The 25,303-nt window shown below is 31.2% G+C and overlaps 1 protein-coding gene across 1 annotated transcript in view; it reads right to left on the bottom strand.

Annotated features, from left to right (window-relative positions):
• The window catches only part of Oatp30B (Organic anion transporting polypeptide 30B), a 29,736-nt gene extending 6,854 nt beyond the window's left edge, over nt 1–22,882 (bottom strand). Inside the window, 2 exon segments of the mRNA XM_068284415.1 lie at nt 46–408; nt 22,279–22,882. Coding sequence (XP_068140516.1) covers nt 46–299 — 254 coding nt within the window. The 5' untranslated portion in view covers nt 300–408; nt 22,279–22,882.
• Between the last annotated feature and the right edge of the window lie 2,421 nt (nt 22,883–25,303).

Genomic DNA, 25,303 nt, shown 5'->3' on the forward strand with positions numbered 1-25,303 from the left:
GACTAATGTCACAACAATTGCGATGGCAATTGCACATTTCCTCACCTGTGACCTTTGCGATGTGTCGTGCCAGTTGTTCCAGCAATTGATTGAGCTCCTCCATTTCCAGCTGGTGCTGCAGCTGCTACTCCACCCTCATCACCTCCCCCACCCGCATCGTCAGCTGTTATTGTGGCCGCGACTGCTGATGAAGGCGCCGCTGTTGGCTCCACCAAATCGTATTCCTGTTCGAAGGATGGATTTGTATATTGTTCTATGTGGGTATGCTGAGAACCGGTTCCGGATCTTTTGGCTGACATAATTGGGCATTTATATAATATATTTAAACTATAGCAGTTTTGCTGGCATTCAAATCAGTTCTTCCTTTTTGAATTTTGGCAATTTGCAGTTTAAGTTTTGTGGCATTTCCTGTAACGAAGAAGAGAGAAATAAAAATTGTTATATAATATAATCACAGTCTTATGAAATGAAATTAAGAGCAAGTCATAAGCCGACACTTAATGCTAGACATTATCTTTAATTCACCCAAAAAAACACAAAATAAGTCAACACAATTTTTAAGAGTTGATTTTCCTGCTATTATTCAACTTTCACCTGAACAATTCAAGTCGGTAGGGCGCAGTTGCTCCTTCTTTTTTTTCTCTCTCTCTCTGTGTCCCATTGGTAAATTCCCAAAAGAGATTTCATAAATGATGTCAATTTCGGCAAAGTTAATTTATCATGTTTGTGGTTGTTTGCCTCTCATTATCCCAATGGGTAAAGTCATGTACATATATATTTACTAGATGTTTAACAATTTTTTTTTTTTGCTATAATTAATTGTTATTGTATAACACCTTTAAGAAGTAGGTACATACATCCATAGAAATGAATTTCGAAATGTTGTTACTTTTTTTTATCTCTTTAATTGGAAATTTTTTGCAGCACGGTCAATAACTATCTAAGTGGGAAAGAACGGTTAGAGGGGCGGGCAATGCATTTATTCGACTGAAAATAATAGTTCAAATGAAATGTGCAATAAATTGTTGTGGAACTTTTGACAGATACATACAACCAAAGATAAGCCACGTTAGTCAATTGTTTCCGCAGGCGATTTGTTTGAGAGAAACTTAAACTGGAAAATGTAACAGAGCATAAAGACTTAAATATTGCTTTTGAAATAGAAGCAGAACTAAATTGTATTGATAAATTTTTGATACAGTCATAAAATTAAATAGACATAAGAAGTAAGTCGAATTTTGTACACTCTTCAACAAATTCATAAGACTTTTAGTTCCCGTAGGTACCAACATCTGAATACAAATTAGATGTGGGAATATATCTCAAACATTTTACATAACTGTGGTAATACCTAGAAGGAACTCCAGTTATAGCCAGTGTAGGATCCCAAAAAGATGGCAACAATTGATCGAAAAGGTGTGTATCAAATCCAACAAATATCTATGGACTCTAGTAGCAAAAAATTCCTTCCAAGTATGAAATGTCCTCAAATCATTAATGTATTCCTTTAAGGAAAATGATATGAACTTTTTAGTATAAAAATTTGATATGATAATTTGAGGTCCTAAATTGCTTTCCCCATACAGTTTACATTACAGATTTTTATCCTTTTGTTAGATGCAATTATAAAACGTCTGAACTTGACTTTTTTCCTATACTTGTTTGATATTTTGTTAATCACAAATCTTAGTTTCGATTTTGGTTTGCCTTCAGACTTATTTTCTTTGTTTTTGTAATGTCTGACCTAATTTTACCAACTGGGTTTCTGGTTCCAAATCAAAAGTGGTTTTTCAGGCTATTTTTGTGCAAGATTCAAAGTTTTTAGTTTGAGATAGAAAAGAAATATATGATAGTTGAATAAGGGACAAAAATCCACTGTTGGGAAGAGAAAGATATTTCAGTCTGGTGCAAATTTAGAAAAGGAGATATATTGATATATTGATGCATTTTTTTCTACATTGATCTTCATTTACTGCAGAATTGAAATTAATTTTCTATTACGACATTTGGGAGGAGAGGGACTGACTGAGTGTCCCAACTGGCAGAGTCTGGGCTAACAAAGCGATATTGTATTGGCCAGTTGCCAAAATGGAAACAAGCAGTAAACTCATTTCATCATCATGTTTTCCATCGACAGAAGCAGCTGCTACTGCTGCTGCTGGAATTTTGTGACACCAAAAATAATAATAAAATTTTTTAAACAAAAACGAAAATGTGGTGCATAAAAAGCAATAAGCTAATCCAGCCAACACATTTTCTGTTTTTTGGGTCAACAGAGAACGACAAGAGAATAAAAGCCCTAGAATAGCTGTCGTAGTCGTTAGAGTGTAACTAACTAGGTAGTTAGGCAGGCGGAGAATACTAATCGCTATGTCAGATAGCCTAACCATGTAAATCTACAATTAGTTTAGTAGCCATTTGCATGGAAAATTTCCATCGCAGTTTTCCTTGATTTTCCATATTTTGTTTTCTGTTTCTTTTTTTTTCTTTTTTGTTGTTGTTGTCTTGTATTCTATTCTTTTCTATTGGGGCAATCGATAAATGACCCAAGTCTGCTCATGTGTGTGGGCGGGCGTGTTCAAGTGTCGTTGCTCATATTAATGAAAGGGAAATCGCCTGGTTATCTGTGAGCAACTGATGGCCCGCTGTGTATAATGATTACCATGATGATGATGGCAATGATGATGAAGCCTCGCTTTGCATCTTTTAATAGAAAACGGCGTCATTCTCATTGCCCTGCGATGCCAAACCAAAATCAGCCACCCTCATCCCATCCCCTTTCATCCCATCGCATTTCAGTCCTTCTCTATTCTTGCCATTGTCAGCGGAAGTCTGAGGGGTTGGCAGCTGTCTTGACGCCTTCCGTAATTATCCTTTTCTTTGGTTGTATGTTGCTGTTGATGATGCTGCAGCATTTGCTGGTCTTATTACTGCATGTGCAAGTTGGTGGTCCTGCTCGCAAAGATTTAAGAGGCACAATTAGTCCTCGCAATAGGTCCCCTACATTTCAGGAAGCAAATATGTACTTGTATACTGCACTGCCTCGTTGCCTGTCTGTTTCTGTAGGTATGAGGTAGGTATCTCATGAATTACGGAGACAGTCGACAACTTTTTGAATGAGAAAAAACCCTTGCAAAGTTGTTGAAGCAGAAAATATTACATGAATTCTCTTCAGGGTACAAGGGTTAATGGCACAGGTGTAATCGGACCATGGAAATGAAGAGATTTATCCATAAAGTTTTAAATTATATACATCGAATTTAGCTTATTTAAGTTAGCATCTTGTGCAAGACACTTCAATTGCTGATCGAAGCTTTCAGATGTCCTTAAATTTCTTCCAATATATGACCCAAGTATAACAACTTAGGAGCATGACACTACGATTGGATCGATACTCTCGAGGCATTTCTAAAAATTAGTTTCTAAAACTTTTAAAGAACAAAGAACTAACGAAAAGATGATATTTTTTTTTAATAATAGTTCTTAACAATTCTATTGCCTACTCAAATACAAAATTAAATCTTTTTTTTTATTTATCCATTGCTTACATAATCTATTTCTTGCCAGTTTTGGTTTAATTGCATTAATTTTGTGGAGCATTGCCTCCAATTTTGCTTTTATGATTTATTTGTGTCACTTTTTGTGTCGTTATTTGAGTTTCTTGTTTTGTTATTGTTTTTTGTTTTACCTCATGGCCTTCACAGCTGGTCAAACAAGTACCAGAAATACAGCAAAAGCAAAGACCTGAGATGGTGTACGGAATATACCGGTTTGCAGCAAACACTCCCACATGGACGACAATGCCGATCAGTTGATCTGATGAAATGAAGTAGAGTGGACAGCAAATTGAACGATTCATTGTCCGGAATCAGTGGGGGCACTTTGAGTCTTGACTCGCCTTGTCTCTTGTCGCTTGAATCGTGTGACTCAATCGGAAGATGATTGAAAGAACACACAACTGTACTTTATCTTTTGTGTGGGGTTTTTTGTCATCATCTTTTTTTTACAATTTACAAATTGCTAATTTAATCGAGGTTGAAGAACAAAGAAATTAGCAGAAAGATCTTTTGTGCCTTTGGGTGGGATGTGTCGTTGATTCAGGGGCCACCTTTTGCCTGGCCCTTGGCTTTTAGGGGGGCAATTGAAATGAGTGTGAGAGATGTAACGACTGTGGGATCTTGGGCAATGAACGATCTCTTGCCACATACACACAAACACAACAAAAGTGACATGTGACTTTTTCAACAACAATCGCAAAATGTGTCGCATTTGTAATTTGCACTCGAAATGTCGCCACAAAAAGTTTTGTGAACTGAGAGAGCTAAGAGGATTATTGCCCCACTCTCTGAATGAATCTGCTACACTTTGTCTGTAATCCGATCCACTCCATCTAACTCACACAGCGCAAATTTAGTTACTCCGGGTTGTTGATATTGTTTTGCTTGAAGAGACATTTGGGTGGGCGGAGGAAGCCCCTTTTCCAGTCACAACCCAAATGTAATTTAAAACAAAAAGCTTAAAAAAAAAAGAAATACAAGTTTCGAGTTTTGTTGAATTCCAAAAGCTAAATAATTGCACGAACGCATTTTCAGTTGGACTGCAATCGGTTGGGATTGGGGTCTCCTCGGTGGACGGGTATGGAGTATGGAGATATCTATATCTGTGTATGTGGCATGGAAGGCGGCTTACGGCATTAGGAAACATGAGAGTGCAGTTGTCTTTTTTTCCGACAGATACCATTCAATCTACTAAAATGGCGAGAGTAACTAAATTTGTTCACGCAAAGAATAATAAATTGACATATCCATGTAGAAAATTAACTACAAAGCTGATGAAGAGCTAAGTAATTTAAAATGAAACATGAAAATCTGACTGGTATTCTTTCCTCGGAATCATTTAAAAGTGGGTTAAAATGAAACCAATTGACAGTTTAATACGGGAGGAGTAGAGAAGTGACAAAATTTACAGATATATGCTTAATATAACACTTTAATTAGTAATTATATGTAGGATTTATTTGTTGAAAAGAAAACAATAAAATAAACTTGAGCCATTCTAATTAATTTCTATAATTTTTTAAAGCCAAGTGTAAAATTTTCATCTTATTTTCCACAAAGATTTGTTGTGATTTTATTATTTTATAGACAAATTAAAATAAAGTAAAGTAAATACATCATATAAAATAAATGTCTTTCTTAGAAGAGATTAGACATATATTTTATTTGGAAATAACCCACATAAACTTATTATTATTCTTTTATTAATATTTAAGAATTTTCCCATCAAGTTAGTAAATTCAAAAATTTCAAGATGCGTCAATTTATATGTATTAAAGCAAAAATTAACAATAAAATGTATATATTTAATTCATACTACTGATTATCTCTGAGCCACATACGAAGATTTGGGTCATAAAGTCACAACAACTTTATAATCTGAGCCGTTATGCATTATATTAGATGCAAATAAAAAAAATTCATATAATTCTTATCAGTTCTTATCAATAATGTGTGAGAGATGTCTGTATTATGTCTCAATGTTAAAGTATTGGAAAAAACTCGTATAATAAAATAACGTAATGTATTTTTTTTTTGGGAAATAAACCTCAACGGATATTAAGACTTTTAAGCTCAATTGGTTTAGACCAGATACACATTTTTATGGATTATACTGGCTAATTGTAAATAACATATACATATATGTACGTATGTATATATATAAACAGACGTTCCGGTTGTCGGCAGTTTACTTTATTTGACTTTATAAGAAAAAAAAAAAACGTGCATGCCCTTCCTCTAAAAAAGATTATCAAGAAACTGTTCAGTCATTTGTAAACACAAAAATTTAATAGTAAAGGCCATTAAAAAGCACCACACTTACTCTAATTGAGTGTAGCAGAGTGTGTGTGTGTGTGTGCGTGTGTAAATATCCGCAGTCTTATCAGTTTGTCTATAGAACAATTTTTCGTAATTACTTTGACTATCTATCTCTAGTAAGTTTTGAAAGAAACTGTTCTTCTATTTATAAGGCGGCAAAGAAATTTTCCCGATCAGCTGACTCTCATTTATTGAAGAGCCATTGCACTCAGCTGCTCTTTCTTATCTATTTAGTAAATTAAACTTTCAATTTGAACAATGAACATTAAACTTTATTCAAGCATTGTCCCATTATCAGTGAGTATATGAAACCAACTTGTTCTGGGAACTCCATTAATTTGAGTGTGTGTGTGTAGATGGTGAAATCACAGTTGAAACTGATAAAAGATGTTCTAGCAAAGATTGTCTGCGACATCTACACATAGGAATAGGGAAATAAACTAGAATATTTATCTTTGCAAATATGTATTATTAAAGTTTATACTCAAACAGAAAATAGTATATGTGAAATGGCTGGTTTATAGTTTACAGACTAATGAAACATAATTTTAATATTTCTACTTCTTTTTATGTGATATTTCAAATACTAACACACAAATACAATAGTCTTTAGTCTGTAAATGAAAAATATGTTAACTTTGTTTTCTTCTGTTTAACAACATTATTTATGTTTTTTTTAAATTTATTTTATCTATGTGTTTTAATCTTCTTTTTAACAACCTAGTATGAAGTATCTTCAGATAAACATACAAGAATAAAATACGAATTTAAACACAGAAATTAGAAATCTGACTCTTACCCAAATACATTTAAAGTAAACTAATGAAAAATTACTTTATAGAAACGAATTCTTTAAAAAAGTCAAAGTGTTTTACCTATTTTATCTTTAAGTTTTTAAACTTGGAGCTCAGTCAAAACTTTTTCTTAACTTTTAAATAAACTAAACAACTTTCTTTCGACTAGAAGTGTTAAAAAAACTTTTTCCAAAGATAATATTATGCCAAAATCTACAAATAGAATTTCTTATAGATAATAATAAGTTAATTATCAATCAAAGATGAAAAGGTTCAAACCAAGCCCTCTGGACACAGTGAACTTATGGCAAAAGCTTTGTCTAAGTCTACTATTAGTTGAATACAAATTTATTGCCTTCTTTAGTACTTTGAATTTTATTCTTTATTAACCAGCAATATTGCCTCTAACAAAACAAAAACAGGTGAAGCCAACTCCCCATTATCATAATGATGATGACGACTATTTCAACATGTTGTGAAAGTATCTTTTCGAATGCTTCCACTACTAACACACAAATACAAAGACACACAGACGGAAAATGACAAAATTAGTATCTGCAGAAAAAAACAAGCGAGCTTTAAACAAGTTTTTTGTATTTTTCTTTCTTTTTTTTTCTGTGGTGTGTGTGTGTGTGTGTAAAATAACTTCCTGTATGTGCAAAGAGGCAGATCTCAAAATGTATCTGTACGATTTGAATAATATCCAGATTCATATGCATATAAATGCATTTCAAGTATCGAAAATGGCCGTGCAATTGTATTCATTTTCCGTATGAACACTTCAGTTCATTTTCGATTTATTTCCATCCATTAAAATTCTAAAAATGATCACAGAACCAAATGAAATGTATGAATGAGCAATTAAAAAGTGAATTACAGAGTCAAAGAAAGAGAAGAGAAGAAGAAGACAAAAAATACATACAATGAAATTGAAAACAAAAACAAAAAGCATGACACATACGATACAATAAGTTGAACCTGCTACTTCTGGACACACACACACACACACACACACACACACGCAGACACTTTTCTTGGCGACTCAAACAAGTTTCTATATTTGGCTCTTTTGAAATTTGGCTTTGAGAAGCTGGCAAAAACAACAACAAAAACATGACCTTTACCATTTTAGCCAAGGAATTAAATGAGTTTTGCCTTAAAATGTTGTGTACTTAGCTTTTTCTGGTTCTAGGAAACGTTTAATTTTACTCCATTTTAGAATTAACACCTCAAAGTGGAGGGGAGAATTGTCTTTTAAAGCATCAAAGTAATTGTTTTAGAAAAAAACAAACTAAGGTTGGTGTATTGAGAATTATTTCATATGGATTTTATGTTTACTTATACTGGGCTACTTACAAAAACGGCTTGATGTGTTTATTTATAAAGTTTAAATTAATAATTATCTTAACTAGAAGCTTAAGAAACAAAATCCGATAATTTCTTCGACAGAAAAAATCAGATGGTAAGATAAATCGTTCATTATTCACAAAGTTTAGGATATAATTTATGCATAAATCATTTTGAATCAATCCTCCTTTTTATTATCAAGCATTCTTTGAGCGACTCGCCATTGATTTATATACATATATCAATATATCGATTTCTTTCCAAGAACCTCCTACGTCCAGCAAAGCTCTAATAAGTCACTGCAAAGGTATGCACTTAGGGTAACCCCCAGATAGTAAACTAGGCAGAACTAAGTTCTAATTAGATATGCCACCTTATTTATTTACAATTGTCAGATCATGTTTTTGTTCACATTATTTTTACCTGTCCTAGTAGCGGATGCAGCTTAGAGTTTAAGAGGTGAAATCGAATACTTTAGAGGGTAGAAATTGGTCTTGAAGTTGAAGGGGTAAACTATTGTTCTTAGGGAAGGATATTTTTCTCATATCCTCCCCTGTGGATCCACCACTGACTCGGTTTATTTTGTGTTGTGCAAATGACTAAAGCGTTTAATAAAAACTTCATTTCATGGTTTCACTTCTAGACCAACAACATATCGTTAGACCTCCACTTGGAATAAGCACAGGTCACAATAATTGATACTTGGAAGGAAATTTTAATTGATGACAAATTCGTGTCAGTTTAATATAATGATATAGAACACTCCTTCTCTGTATGAATGACTACATAGAAGAATTGTCGCCGTTTTTCTTACAAGATTCCTGTTTCTTTTTTATGCTCAAATTAGCCACTTGCCATCTGTTTGGAGTTCATTGTACGCCCCTTAAGCAACGACAAAGGCAAAATGATGAAGAGAACCTGTGCGTGATCGGAATTATCATACACATGATGATGTCTCTGAAATGGGAATAACCCTTTTATTTCATGACAAATTCACTCGTTTAATTAAATTGCAAATGTGATGTAGACGCTTTAAGACCTAATCCGCATTTTGCATGACAATTTCTATGAAATTGAAATGGTTAGTAAGCAAAACTTTTGTCTTAAACATTGTCGTTCACTCTTTTTTGTATTCTGTTTTTGTCATCTTAGTTTTTATATCTCTTGACCTTGACGTCTCTTGCAGTTTGACGTCACAAAATATCTTGGCTTAAATAATAAAATATATGAGGCTATTGTATTTACTTGAATTAACTTTTCTAAAGCTGATAAAATACAGTTAGGCGACAACAACTCAAAGTATACACAAACAGGTGATTTTTTTTTTGTGCAATTATTCTAAAAGCTGGTCCATACATACATAGATACATATGTATATGTAAATATTTTTGACAATTTGTGAACGTCATTGAATTTGACAAAAATTTTAGTAGCACTCAATATATGAAAATGCATTACATATACAAACACACACACAAATAAATAATTCGATTGGACGTTAGATAAAATTTAATGCAATCAAAAATGGCATCAACTATGTAGATACAGCTACTAAAGCTACAGTGAAATGAGATTTTACATATATTGCACTGCAAAAAATGCAAGAGTTTTTGTTTCTTTTCATTTTCCATCTCTTAAATAGATGGAAATTAAATTTAAATCAAAATTAAAATTCTGATAAGCAGTAGTAATCAAGTCTTTATAGTCTTATAGTATGGATCAAGCAAATATGAAGACATGGTAATAAATATTTTATTTATTGAAGGATTTTCTTAAAACTTTAGTTTCCTAATCGGTGTGAGAATCAAACTGCTTTCATAATATTTCATATAAATTTTAGTCTGTACTCAATGAGCCATAGGGCTCATCGATTATAGAATCCGATTTCAATAGATTGCACTTAAAATGCTGTTAGCATTGACATGAGACAAAGGTCAATAACCTAGATGGTTGACTCACTAAATACTGAAAAAAATAATTAAAATAGTCCTATAAAGAAGGAAGGAAGTTCAGCTATTCAAATCACAGGGTATTCTATAGAACATAACCCAAATTGATCGAAATCGGTAATTCGCATACCTGAACTTCCCTTTGTAAGAAGATATTTACAAGCAGTGATATAGTAAATTTATACAAGGATACAGACATCCATATAGAAAGACAATTTTATATATATTTTATATACTTTATAACCGACATTTGTTATAATCGATTGTGGTTTCAATCAAGATTGTAAGTAATAAGCCAAATCTTAGCTATCGTTTAAGATTATGCGATCATACGACATGTTGTTCATAATACATTTCATATTTTCCCATATTCTTATTAACCTATACATTTTTTGGTCTAGAAGAAGAATCTACAAGAGTTTAGGTAATTTACAGATGTAGTTGCTTGCTTTACATTCTAATAGCTTTTAGAATTAATATCATGCCTAATAGCTTTCTGTACAGTGTGCATATTTTGCAGTGTCAAAAACATGATGTGTACGATTGAGTTTGGCACGTGCCTTGTGTGGGCCTGGTATTCATGAAATGTACAAAACGTCAGTTCGACGACAAAAATAACTCTTAAAAGACAGACACTACCTCACAAAGCAGACTCACCCAAACACATCTGTACATAAAGATTTATATGTATATGTATGCAGAAACGATGCGGCGTCAACAAGACTACTTGGCAACGCGGTGGCTTTATGATTAAAAATACATTTACCGCAGGAAGCAAGAAAAAAAAACATACAACAAAAACATGAAAAAACTTAAATAGTCAGGGGCATCGCCTGAATGCTCTGTTTACACAACACACAAACATTGGACGACGACTTGATAATGGAAGGCAAATCAACAAAGTTTACAATGTACCATATAGTAACGGAAACAAATCCCACGTACAATCTAGTTAAGGGATCATTATAATCGCCTCGAAAGAGCTTTGCCTCGGATTTCTTTTACTCTTCAAGTTGTCTATGTATATTTGTTGAACTTCTGGGCACTGGCTTAGTCTATTTGTGTCATTGTTTATTTTGCTTTTTGACGATTAGCTTTGTGGCCTGAAGATACAAACCACAATGCAGCTGCCACTAAAGAGTTTTGCAGTTAACAGATCATTGAAAGACGGACAAAGAGTCGGACCATCAAAGTGAAGATGCAGATGACTTCACTTGGAGAACGAAAAGACATTGATAGACTTAAAAATTAATAGATTCGTTTGTTTTTTTACTTTGTTCTTTAGAAGTTCTTTTAAGAGTCTCGGATTGGATTAGACAAACAGCTTTTGATCTCATAATACAAACATTTAGAATATTTATATACAAACAAAAATAAAGTTGATAAATTGAAACTATTTATTGTTAACATTTGATATATAATGGTAGTACCCACTTATACTAGTTCATATTTTCCTATAAAATAATCAACAATTGCGACAACGGTAATCGATACTTGCTTTAGGCAAGCGAAACAAAAGTCCAACTTAATAGGCTTATTTATGCTTAGTTCTTATTTTTAGATTTTGTATTTTGCATAACATTTTTAATCAAAACACAGTTGTTTTCCAGCATTTGCCAAAAGAATTTTAAAATGAACAAATAAAAACACTTGTTTAAACATTCGACTCGAATAGAAGGAAATACAATTTAAACATTCGGATTTCATGAATTTTGACAAGTTACTCAATCTATGTATTTATTTCATAAAACTTGGTAAAGGAACTAAATTTAATCTAATCTCACATCCGGCAAAACATTTAAAAAAAGTTACACAATAAATTTTACAAAAAAGAGAGGGAAAAATTCCCATTAATTGCTTTACTTTATTCCCACACAAATATGGTTAGATTTTTTTCCCAAAAAAAAATTGACTGATAACCGCTGCCAATTTCATTTGTTTATATAACAAATAATCTGTTAAAGACTGACTTTGAGTTACCCTCTTTTAACAGGGGAAGGGTGAAATTCTTCTTAATTAAATACCCTTCCATATAATAAACATTGATTTGTATTTATTTATATATGTGTATATATACAAATATTTCATATCATTGGCTCTTTTTTTTTACTTAGAATTTAGAAACCAACACATGGTGATCGAAATCCATGCTATTAATCAGTGCACTAAAATATATATGTATATATTTGACAATTTCAAAGAGATTTCCTGTATGAAAAGCATATGTTTTCGAAATAAAAAATTAATTTGGAATTTATGCATCACGAAACTAAATTTCTCTCGAAAATATAAGAAAAAGAATAAAAACTGGAACAAAATCTATATTTAAAACAAAATTTGAAATGGTAAATTAAACAGAAATTATATGCATTTACTTTAAACGATCAACGATCGCTTTAGAACACACTACAACAAATTTACTTGAAAATAAAATTTTTTTTTGAAAATTTAATATTTAAAAAAAGTATATTTTCCTTTTACACCAGTCTTGTTAAATTTCTCTAGGTATTTAAAATTAAGGGATCATGCTTTATTTACTTATCAATTTTTTACAATATCAATTTTAAAAGATTTATTTGGTTAGAGAAAATTAAAAGATGTCGAACTGTTTACCCAAAATGGAGATCTATTTTGAAATCAAAATTGTTTACAATTTTTGTGAAATACTTAACTTCAGATAAAGCTTCTTAAGATAATAAGGTTGAACTCTGGGGGTGGAAATCCTACATAGAATTGTTGTCACGATTTGTTTTAAAGAAAAACACTTAATATATATTCAGCATTAAGCATTTTTTTTTTTTATTATACCCAAAAAATAAATCTATAATATTTAGAATTCAGAGGCAATTGCTTATCATTTGCACTTTGGGTAACTTTACCTTCACCTAGTGCCTTATCGCACAGCAAATACTTCCATCTGGCCGATATATGCAATTTATAAGCTTCACTTTTCCCCTCTTTACCCCAAAACGTTATAAAAAAGTGGGGTATACACATATGGTTTTCGTTTATTTTGTTTATTTTTTTGGATTTTTATTTGCGTGCAACACATTGGAATGACCTAAAAAAGAAACGCCAACATGCGACACAAAGTAACAGCACAAATTTTTTTGTGTAACAAAACAAAAAATTAAATAAATAGGTGAATTGGTTGGCCCTAAATCTGTTTAAAGCAATTGTGTTTAAGTGTGTGTGTGTGATGTGTGTAGAAAATTGTTGTATTTCATTTTTTATTTTGAGAAAAAAATTTACTAAAATGATTATCATTGTTGTAGAAATGTATATAATATATTTTTTTGTTGTGTGAGTTTTTTTTTTTTTAATCGCGCTTTGTGTTTCCCGCTTTCTCCGCCTGAGAATGAGAAATGAAAACAAAAGTCACCGACAACGCATACTAAATGCGATTTGAGTATTATTTAAGCCCTCCCAAAAAACAAAAACCGGAATTTAGCACTGGCGTGACTTTTTTTGTAACCACTTCTGAATCACCACCTGCCGTCCATCTTCACTCTCATTTGAAGAGTTACTTTTATTTTTAATTTTCTAAAAATTGTTTTCTCACCCCAAAAAGAGTAAACAATTTGCGATTGTGTTTTTTAATAGGTTTTTAATAGTCACTTTACACAGCCCATTGAAATGGAAAATTTCAAGTGGAACATGTGTTGGTAATGCCGATTAATTCTAAGTGAGAACAACATGAAGAAAACAAAAATTGTTGTAAACTTTTTCATTGATTAATGTGATTCATTTATGTTAGACGCAATAAAAATTAGCTAAAGCACCCAAAAAGATTTATATAGGCTGCACTTTAAGAGATTAGCAATATTTGGAAGCAAAGAGGTAAAAATACATTCAGGAAATCTGTCTCATTGGCCAAAGTTATATAATAAAGCAAAGATCTTTTTATTTGATCGTTAAACAAAACTTGCTTTGGTAAATACAATAATTAAATTTCAAGGCTAATAGGCATACGTATTTCTTAGTTCAATGGAAGATCTTTTAAATCTAAGCTAATCAAAATAATACAGAAGAAAATACAGTTAACCAATTAAAAAAGTAGCTATTTCTTAAGACTGTAAAAGTTTTAAGATTTTTATTCAACGATAAATGAGAACATTACATAAACTTTGTCTTTGTGTTTCCTAATGTCGCTATTTCTACTTATAATTCTCAACTAGTTTTAGTTCAGTTTAGTGAAATAGTTCTGTGGCATTATCATGAGAGAGCTTTGTATTTAGAGAGACAACTTTCTGATCCTACATATATTTGCCTTAATCTACAATAAATAAAGCTCTTTCAAAAACTCATTAAACAAGGCAAAATTGAATAACACAATAAAAAAGTCGTTTATTACATTGAGTAATGTAATAAGTACATCATCCATAATGACTACAAACGCTTAATTGGAATAATGGATAAATTTTACAAATCAATTACCAATCATTATCTACTATTTATAACAATAATTGAAATATCGGATATAGAAACAATCACAATTGGAAGTAAGCGTAAGAATAATATACATATATAAATCTTTATAGTAAAGTAAAACCAAGTACCAGTACAACAAAAAACCTAAAGAATAATGATTTGTACATAATGAAAATTCGAATATCTTTTGTTGGTTTAATCAGTTTCAATGCGTTATAACAGGTATGACTTCATTTAATGAAATTTTCGAGGGCTTGAGAAAACACTATTTGCTGGAATGCTTCATTCTTTTCATCTTAATTTAAAGAGTAAGGAATAATGATAACTCATTAAAATCTCAATCCTGTCAAATAAAAACAGTGTAAGTTCCGTGGTACATTTAGTACTCGATATTCATTTAATCGATACTTTTTTGGATGTATTCGTAAAGCAAACCATATATGTACATATGTATGTATGTATCTATGTATAGTCCATCAGATATTTACAGATAATTGAGCAATTTTTCTGAAATTAGCTTTCCAGTTCATAAAGGTGAAAATTGCAGGAACATTTGTTTATGTAGAACGTGAAAACCTTTTTCAATTAATTAGCGTCAAAAGAAAAAATAACAAAAATATAGAAAAGCTTTCTTATTAAATGTTTTTATTGTTTACCTTTCTATTTTACATAAATAGAATGAACAACTCAAAAACAAATGACTTTGTTTATTTTGCTTAGATAAATAGTTTATAGATTGCAAATAAATCACTTTTGTTTTTCAATTTAATAAATGGAAACATTCAAGTAACTATTTTATGTGATTTATTTTAGTTGGTTGCATGAACTTTTTTTTCATTTTCCTAATTTCATTGGTTTTTGGCGTGTGAAGAAGCAACTCTACACTAATAACAACAACAAAAACAATCCCATCTTTATAATGTTACATTTCACCGCACACATAATGAATAGTTAGTTACCTCCCCTCCAGTGGCCAATGTTTAATGTGTGCAAACATTTCCTTTTGAGATACATTATATATATGATTTTATTAATTTATTAAAATTGAATTCAATGCGCTACAGTTAATGTCGTAATTAGACATTATGAAAAGTCATTTCTTGATTACACAAAATAACGCACTTCAGTTTCCAAACTCTCGACTCGACTCGACGCGACTCGAGATGGAGGCAACTGCGAAACAAATTGAACAAAAGGCAATAAATTAAAGCCAAGTAGTTATCGGAATGGCCAAGATCGGCTAAGGCTGAAAAACTTTTTAATTGACAAGCCCAAAAGAGCAAAAAACAAAGAAAGTTGCAGAAGCAATAACACTAAACCAACTGGATGATAGAAAAATGATTACGAATCTGCTGGTCGTGGCTTAGTTGAATGCCCTCTTGAAAATTCATTTTGTTGTTGTTGTTGTAAGGGAAAATTTAATCGATTTTTCCGCCAAGAACAACAACAAAGAACAAACACACACACACTCACATTATGCCATTTGCCCAAAAGTTATCCTTTTCGTGCTCTGTACGACGTCAAATCGCTTTTACCCTGCCTCAAGTTGAATTTTTTTTTTTTTTTTTTTTTTTTGCTCATTTTTCTGTTTGGTTTTTTCTTGGGTTACATTGTGACTTTGAGTTTGATTGATATTTTGTGACACTCTCTTTTATTTCAATTTTCATCACTTGGTTACTGTTTGGGTTTTTTAAGAGGTTTGGTTTTTGCTGTTTACCCACAAACACAAATCACGTAATATCCAATCTGGCCTATTCAAATGTTAATGACATGATTTCTCATTTCTATGACAAGAGCACATCCATATGTTTGTTTGTTTATATCTGTGTATGTACATTCAGTATGTGTGGGTAGTTTTAGGCAAAACATTGCGAAAACCTATTGACAAAAGTGATTTGCTTTGATTGATTTTGTAAAATATCCAAAAATATCAATTCCGTGGGTTTTTGTTTGCAAGAGCATCGACCATGAACTTATTTATCTATGTAGTTACTGTGTTTAACTGACAATTAACGGATTGTAGAAATTCTCATCAAATTTACTTTTAATTAGCACTAAGTCAAGTTGAAGGTAGTTTATTTTGTATTAAATTTAGGAGGTTTTATCCACTTTGTGAATCAATTTATATTAACATTCTACAAACTTAATTCAACTAAGGTTTAGGTTGCTGTTTAGGTTTTAAATAAATAAATAATTTAAATAAAAACCACAGTCAAAAATCATTATTGAAATATTAAATGTTTCGTTGACATATTTACTTTGAAAATTATAATTATAATAATATGAATTAATTGGATTAAAGCCACGAGCCCTTTAATTATGAAAAACTGCCTAGTAATTACTTTTAACATTTGAAAAAAATAAATTTTATAATGTTTAATGTTGTAATGTTTAATGCTTAATTTTTATTTGTAAGAAATTTTAAAAAATATTTATACCTTTTTCTGTAGTTTTATAATCCTGTTTCAAGGAAACAAGAACAAATAGATGCTATTTTTTTTTTTTTTAATAATATAATAAATATTGACGACCAGGGACAGTTTAATCGTGTCAAGTGCTAACTATGACGTTTTTAAACAATTTCCTCTAAATAGATTTGCGTAGATTTCAAGAAATTCTTAAATGCAGTTTATACTATTAAATACTATGTGAAATATTTCTAGATAAAAATTTCTTGTTTTCCCTAATATTCCCACACCATTCACCTTCAGTAGAATTCTTGTTTGCGATCTGTAGAAAATATATTTGTTTATGTTTTGTTTTGACTAAAATTTGACGCAGTTGATGTTCATTGAGAAATTCGATTTTTGTTGAACACAGGTAAAGAATTTGTATACTCTTGCCAAAAAAAAAGGTTTTGTTTGTTTTCGATAACATTTTTGGTTGTACATGAAAGGCTACAAATATTTTACACAATATTGTTTAAGAGAAGTTTAGTAAATACAAATTATTAATAATGATTTAAATCATTATTTAATGAAAATTTCTTAATATGGTGGTAGAAAAATTAAAAAAGTTACAAAAAGAGAGATTCAATATCATAATTTAGAGTAAAAAAAACTCTAAATTAAATGTATTTGTAAATGTATTTTAGATAATTCAGTTATAACTGGTCCATTTTGCTTTATGCGTAATTCCTCAGAGTTGTTCACTTAACTGAGCAACTGAACATTTATTTATTTATCTTAGAGTTAGGACTAATTAAAACTGAACATATTCAGTTTCAATTGTTCATTTCGGTTCACTTGTTCTTTTTTGTTTACAACTAAAAATCATAAACTTTTTTTATAAATCACAACAATAAATTTAAATTTTTTTTCAAATTTCCTAATTATAATTGATTGTTGATCTGATATTTCTTCTATCCAACCTATTAAAAACATTATGCAAATTCAAATAAGCGATATACGAAATGTAACTACATAAGTTGTAAGGATAATCTCTTAAAAGAATTTTTTTTAGATATCTGTAAAAAATAAAATAAAATTAATAAAACTTCATTTTAATACACATTTAAAACGCTATAAACCTCAAACCAAATCGGAACATTTTGTAAATCACACTCTTCTATTAATGTTTATAAGATTTAATAAATCTATTATATATGTTTTCAAAACATTTTTCAACGTTTTTGGCTAAATCGGATGGGTGGAATAGTTGGCTTAATCGGAAAATTTCTAGGGTGTTGAGTAGTTGGCACAGCTGCATATGACGGAGAGACCGCTGCTTCTATTGTTAGATGAAAGTGACAGAATGTTTTTCTCTCTTTCTTTGTTTTCTTGAGGAATATAAAAATATATTGTATTTGTTTTTACAAGTGCTAAGAAGTTGCACTTTGCAATTGTTTAGAGAATTGTTAAGATCATGGCAAAATACACATTGGCAGGGCAAAAGAAAGAGAGAAAGACAGCGAGAAAGAGTAGAGAGAAACCCAGGGAGAGAGAAAAGCGAGACTCTGTGAGACTCGCTTGAATGAGTAAGTCGAGCGCGTATAAGCCAACCGGTTTTGCGTTTTCTTAATGGTACCAAACAACAGAAATGAGATACACAAACACCGTTAGACTTGCGGGCATGCTGATTATGTTGATTTTTGCATTTTGGTTACGTGCGAAGATTTGGCAAGCAGCTAAAGCTAATTGTGTCTACACACGTCAAAGGGAGAAAGGAATAGCAAGAGAGTGGGGCACAGAGAGATAGAGAGAGAGAGAGACAGAGAAGGCGTCAATCCAAAGGAAAATGGAACATGCTACAAAGAAATACTAAAAATTTAATTCATCATAAAAGGTTTTTTTTTACCTTATTTTCCACATGTATATGGCAAAATTTGATATATTTTACCCTGCAATCATAGGCAAAATAATTGGGTATCTTAGGTAGTAATTAAGTTAAGTTTAGTATACCCTAAATAACAAAGAAAAAAATTCGAGTTTTGGTGGAACTGCTGCCAATTGGTTAAGAAGAATAAATGAGACCTCAAAAAAATACACTCAAATGTCTCAATATTGCATCTGACAGATACTTATAAGATTCCCTAGTACCAAAAGATTATAAGTACAAAGTATTCAAAATTTAAGCATTACTAAAACCTTCTTAATTTATTTAGATATACTAAGAAGACAAGAATGCTCATATAAACAATTATGATTAACAAATTTCAGTTTTGAGCCTGTAAAGTATTTTTTTAAACATCATTTAAGATTTAAGGTGACATTTTCATTTAAAAAATTGTATAATTTACTCTAATAATATTTCATTTCAAAAATAATTCAAAATCGGTTGACATCATGGTTAAAAATATTTCACATTACTGGAATGATTACTAAATATTAACACAAATATTAATCAGAAAGAGGAAACCTGATCTATTTACTACACAAACAACAGAATGTTTATCAAAAAATTATTGTATCTAACCAATAGGCCACACAATTGTGGCAAACCAGTTTCAAACCAAATTCAAACTGCAGTTAAGTCCACTCAACTTTAAAAACACTAACAACCAAAAAAAAAAGAGACCAACCAAAACCGTTAACTCTTTTTTTTACCATTTTGTCATGCTTAAGTGAGTCACTGGAACTGCAACTGTGTTGGGGCTTTAGTTGTGTAGGGGAGGGAGAAGTGGAGCTTGTTAACCGTATCGAACACAAATCTTTCATATTGGTGGAGATAAATAAAAACCAAACAAAAAAAAAAGATTTATGTTCATATTGATGCAAAAAGTTAAATGAAATACTTTGTAGGTACATCAATGAAAAGATTTCCAAACTGCAGAAAAAATGTAAGCAATAACACGCGAATTGGCTTAAATCCACGGCCTTGGCTTATTTGCTAATTAAATAACAAAATCATACTAAATGAATTGCGATTAGCGTACTCAATTGGGAACTTCGAAATCTCCGTATGTACATACCTTTTCTCTTATGTGAGAATATACTCTTTGTCAATTCTCCAAGTAATTCATTTTAGCTTTAAACCAATTGTATTAAAATTCAATTTTCAAATATGAGAAATAAGCCCCAATATTGGCCAAATTAGATGGTCTAACCCAATATTTTAACAATATTTTTCAAAATCTTACAAGAAAGTTAAAAGCGAATACATATTTTTTTATTATAAGCTGCTAAATAAGATTCTTTCCCAGGCTAAATAGGGCTACAGGGTATAGGAAATATGAATTATCTATTCTGATCCATTATTTAGCACATATTTGAGACCAATTTTTGGTTTACTACGTGAAATGGTACCCACAGCTTTGAACCTATGTATGAATATATACATATAAACATAAATATATACATATGTAAATATTTGTTGTTTTCAAAGCCAAAAGGTAGAATAAATAAGTAAGTACCTAAACACACACCCGTGTGTGTATGTATGTGTATAGACACCTATGCATAATATTCATAATTCACATATGTATGTATGTATGTACGTATGTATGAATAGATGTAGGTATGTACTTAGTACTTAGCGTGCGTTTGCTTATGACTATTTCTCTTTGGTCTGGGCAAAGAACGATTATGCAAAAATAAATCAATTGGAAAGCAACAAAAACAGGAGCACACATACACAAAAACAACTTGAAGAAAACTGCCACACAGTATTACCCAATGGGGATGAGTGTGCCAAAAAGAGAAAGAGAGAGAGAGAGAGAGAGAGAGGAAGAACGTAAAAGAAAAACAGGAGCAAAATCTGTAACAAGTGCCACTGTTTTTACCCCAAACTGCCAATCACAAATCAAACCTTCAACGTACAGGGTATACCGCATTTGATGACGAAAACTCATATCAAAACTTAATTTAGACTGAAAAAAATAGACTTTTATTTATAAAACTAACCAACTAAATTAGTATCTTCAAGATAGGTAGATACCCATCTTGATTATGATGAGAAGTCGACTAGATAATTTTTATTTTAATAACGTTTGATTTAGGCATAGTTTAATTAGTTAGTTATACATTCAAACAGAATATAATATAGAAATAATAACAGAAATCTGCAATTATCATTTTATTTTTATTAACTCTTTATAATTCTTTATTTATTCCAGACAAGTCGCTCAAAAATTGATTTAAAATATATTTGTTTTACACTGTTGTTGTGGAAATATTACTTAAACTTAAATTTCATTAAACTTTAAATCTTTTACATGCATATGTATGTACATATGTATATGTACATATGTATAAACATATGAACGTGAATTGATATTTGAGTCGTCTATATAATAATCCTATGCTTCTAAAAGCATTTTGGTAAAAAAGAAGCTTGCCATTTTTTCAAGCCATTCTGATGAAATCACGTAATTTCTCACAGACATTTTAATTATTTCATTGGAAATTTCCATGGAATTATTTTTTACTTATGCTCAAATTGAAATACTGCAGAGTCAAAGCAAAAGTGGAATAGATATAATGTTCAAAAATACAAGGGAATTGAAATCAAGGTCTTGGATTTTGTACTTAATACAATATACTTTTACAAATGTAAAATAATTCTTTTATTAATGTTTAGGACAGTTTCCCAAAAACCACAGATATATCATTCAGCTGAAGAAGTATTTAGATTAAATACACTCAGAAAAGACAAAAATTGCGAAAAATGGGCGACAAAATTAAATCAATAAGACCTAATTGAAAATGGTTTTTGTATTATATATTGATACATGATCCAAAATCAACAATTTGTCTGTTAGGAATGTTGTCACAAATAAGTTTAGGAAACTAAATCCTGCAAAGAGTCCGAGGTTTCAAATTCAAATCGGTACCTCCTGGATCCGTGCCTGATACTTCTGGAGATCTCCTCAATTTTCACTTCTTTTTATTCAGTGTTGAAGAATGATTTTAAGTTTATGACAAAATCGAAAATATTCGAAAAGTTGCTTGTGTTTTTGTTCCCTAATTAGGTATACTATCCAACACCCTGTACACTTTGCATTTCTATATCCATACAAACATATGAGATTGTATATACATCCACTCAAACATAAAAACAAAATACAAGCATGTACACCTCTATGATTATGTAGAGCGAAACGGGTCTCCGACTTGGTGGAGGTGGCAAACGGCGGCGTCATTGTCTGCAGGGGGGAAAAACCTCATCATCTGTACCTCTAGCTGGCTAAGGTCTGTCTCTGAGCTCTCCCCCACTACCAACCTAGTCCCCCCCTACCCGAAAAGGCGAGACAAGCGCAGATGTTGTTGTTGTCTATGAACTTTCGTCTTATGATTTGTGTGTAGAGGTAGGTAGAAGAGAAAGAGACAAGAGAGAGAGAGAGAGAGAGAGGGAGAGAGAGACACAGATAAATTCGAGAAGAAAGCGAGACTAGAACACTTACATATGTTGTTTCTTAAGTAGATTAAAATGTTTAAAAATCACCTTGATACATATAGATACATAGACATACATATAATATTTGTATGTATGTTCATAGTTTTTATGCTGATGTCTGCAAAATTTGTGGTTCTTTGTTGCACATGTACATATATGTATGTACATACAGCTGAGCCTTTGTGTCTGTATGTGTGTGTGTGTGTTTTGCTTACAGTTGCATCATTTCTTTTGACCAATTTACTTTTTCCGTTTTTTTTACCTTTTGCTGCACTTTTTCAGTCATAACATAACTATGATTATTATTGTTGTTGTTGCTGCTGCTGTTGTTGTTGTTATTATTGTTGTTGTAATGACTGTGTGTTAAAGTGGAGAGTGGTCGGTGATTGACCCGTTAATTGCACCTGATATCGATATTGTTATAATTTGATTTTATCATCATCATCATTATTTCATTTCACTTGTCGTCACACACACTCGCGATTCCTCTTTCATTTCATTTTGATTCACAATTTATTGTTGAATTATACGCAAAGGCCGTTGCTGCATATCTTTCAAGCATAAAATCAATTCAATATTTCATTGCGAGTTACAAAAACAAAACACACTACATCCGCGCACATAACCGCGTACCATGAAAATAAACACAACAATGAATAACAAAAACAACATTTCAACAGGAAAATAAACAATAAATCTATTGAATATTCGCCGTAAAAATTGAATATTCGCTGTAGAAAATGAGTATTCGCTGTAAAAAATTGAGTACTCGCCGTAGAAAATTGAGTAACAAATCCACCTCTAGTACCGACTTTCTAAATATCGACTCACGTGTTGGACATTCGTTCGTTTAATTTCCCGCTATTTTTTACTTGGCGCCGATGCTCGCTGTTTTTAAAAATTCACTTTGCCAAAATTTAATTTTCAAATTTATTAAGCTTACACGTTTCAATTCCTTGCAGCAGAAATATATATATGTAAAGTTTTGCGTAAATATAATAATTTTAGACTTAACAAACAAACGACTTTCTAGACAACAGAATCAGAATTTAAGTCTGCTTTTTTCAAATTTGCACTCAGTTTTTGGAAAGCAGCCTTACAATTCATTAACAACAAATTATTTGCATAAATTAACTTATCTATTAACTCTTTCTTAGGCAGTAATAATAAATTAGGCCGTCAATATAAATTAGAGTTGTAAATTGGCATCAAAGTTAAAAATTAAAAAAATGGGTCTTCTAGTTTCTTTAGACTCGTTTGGGCAATTTTTGTTCTAGAATGACAAAATGACAATGTAATTATTCATAGCTATTCAAGCTAAGGTTAGTAATTTTATATAAACGAACCGAGGCGTGTCAAATACGTTCGCTCTAGTAAATCTGTATAAAAAGGTAAATTTTTCACATCAATCGCGAAATTCAACTGAAAATCATGAAGTCTATAATTTGCCTCATATTTGGCCTTCTTCTTGTGGCCTCAGCTAGTGCGACTTTTGGAGTAAGATTTTCGTTTGGTGTTGCTAGAGAAGAAAAATAATCTCAATTTTATAATTTTAAATCGTTTTGAGGAGTACTTTGGCGCTGTGACTTATATTTTTGAGCAAAATAAAGAGGAAAATGATAATCCAATAGTAAAATCAATTTCACTTTTATCCTTGCCTAATGGTAAAATTAGTTTACTGCCTTTCACAGTGTTAACGCATAGTCGCCATTGGCATAAGATATAGTCCAAGTCGGTTTTGATACGAAATAAACAATTATTAAACACTGTGACATGTTCTTTTTAAATGAAATCTACTTTTGTGGGGTTACCCTAAAGGGCTTTTTAAGTAAATCCGATTTCGGTGATCTTCATTGCAGTGGATTAAGCCCAAGCATGTATCCTACAAAAACATTGAAATTTCTTCTTAATTAAAACAAACTTAGTAATTACAAATGATTATATATTCACAATAAATGAGAATTTTCAAATAGCTATATAATATCTATAATTTAGCAATAATTTAATCGCAGTTGCCCTTGAAGTGACAAGTGGTAAAAAATTTTAAATATTACCAAAACGAATGGATGAAATTTGTTCTGCATTCCCGAATACGTTGAGACAGTTTGGTTGGCACTAGTATAAAACGAAGTAAGTGTATCGGTGTACCTATTAAAATGTCTATTAAATTTGTTTTACATACTATCTATCTAGCGTATACACGGACAACTCCGCCCTTAGGGACTAGTAAAATTCGTTTTTACGTATATTTTCAATGTTTCTAGTCCGATTTTAATAAGTTGGTATTTGGTACGTAATAGGGGTTATTAGTGTGCTGAAATTGGACAGCCCCAAAATTGCGACAGGCAACATCTCTTATCATCCCTTTCTCCTAAAAAAATATCTCTTCTGCGCCGATCCATAGGCGAAATAAACAAGAACATCAGTATATACTTCATTTATCTTTTGAGTTTTTCGGTATTATAAAAATTTAGGTTTTAACACAGGTTTTATAGTCAATCGTGCTAATATAATTAGACAGATTATGGTTTCTTAACTAATGTAACATGATTGTGACTTTTTTAGAAATAAAAATTTGTCCAATTTTCTAGTTTAAATTTTTTGTTTAATTTTGGACAATTACCAGGCCCTTAAAGTTAGCTGTCTTTTCACGAGACTTTTTATCTCTGTTCTCTGTGCAAAAAAAAAAAACGGACGAAAGGTAATTGCAGGTATTTAGTCTTAATAACAATGGAAAATTCAAATTACTTATCGAACAATTTAAAAAATGCCTAAAAGTATGCAATTTCGTCTAATTATACACTTTTCTACAGAAAAAAATAGTCCAATTGCAAAAAAATCGGTTCACTTCATCACAAGGACATGGTTTTATATAGTCCTTGCAAGCGTTTACAAAATCCTTTGCCAAAGTCAACTCAATGTGATAAAACAGGAGGTTTCAAAGGATTTCAACAGCTCTGATCTTTATGCAAAGATATTGTAGTAAATTTGCAATTTCACAATATCGTATGTCCATAGCTTTTGTAGCTGCATATCTATCCGAACTACGAATTCTAATATCCTGTGAAGTTTT

Source organism: Drosophila tropicalis, unplaced genomic scaffold (genome assembly GCF_018151085.1).
Source record: "Drosophila tropicalis isolate 14030-0801.00 unplaced genomic scaffold, ASM1815108v1 contig_393, whole genome shotgun sequence".
In the NCBI taxonomy this organism is placed as follows: domain Eukaryota; kingdom Metazoa; phylum Arthropoda; class Insecta; order Diptera; family Drosophilidae; genus Drosophila; species Drosophila tropicalis.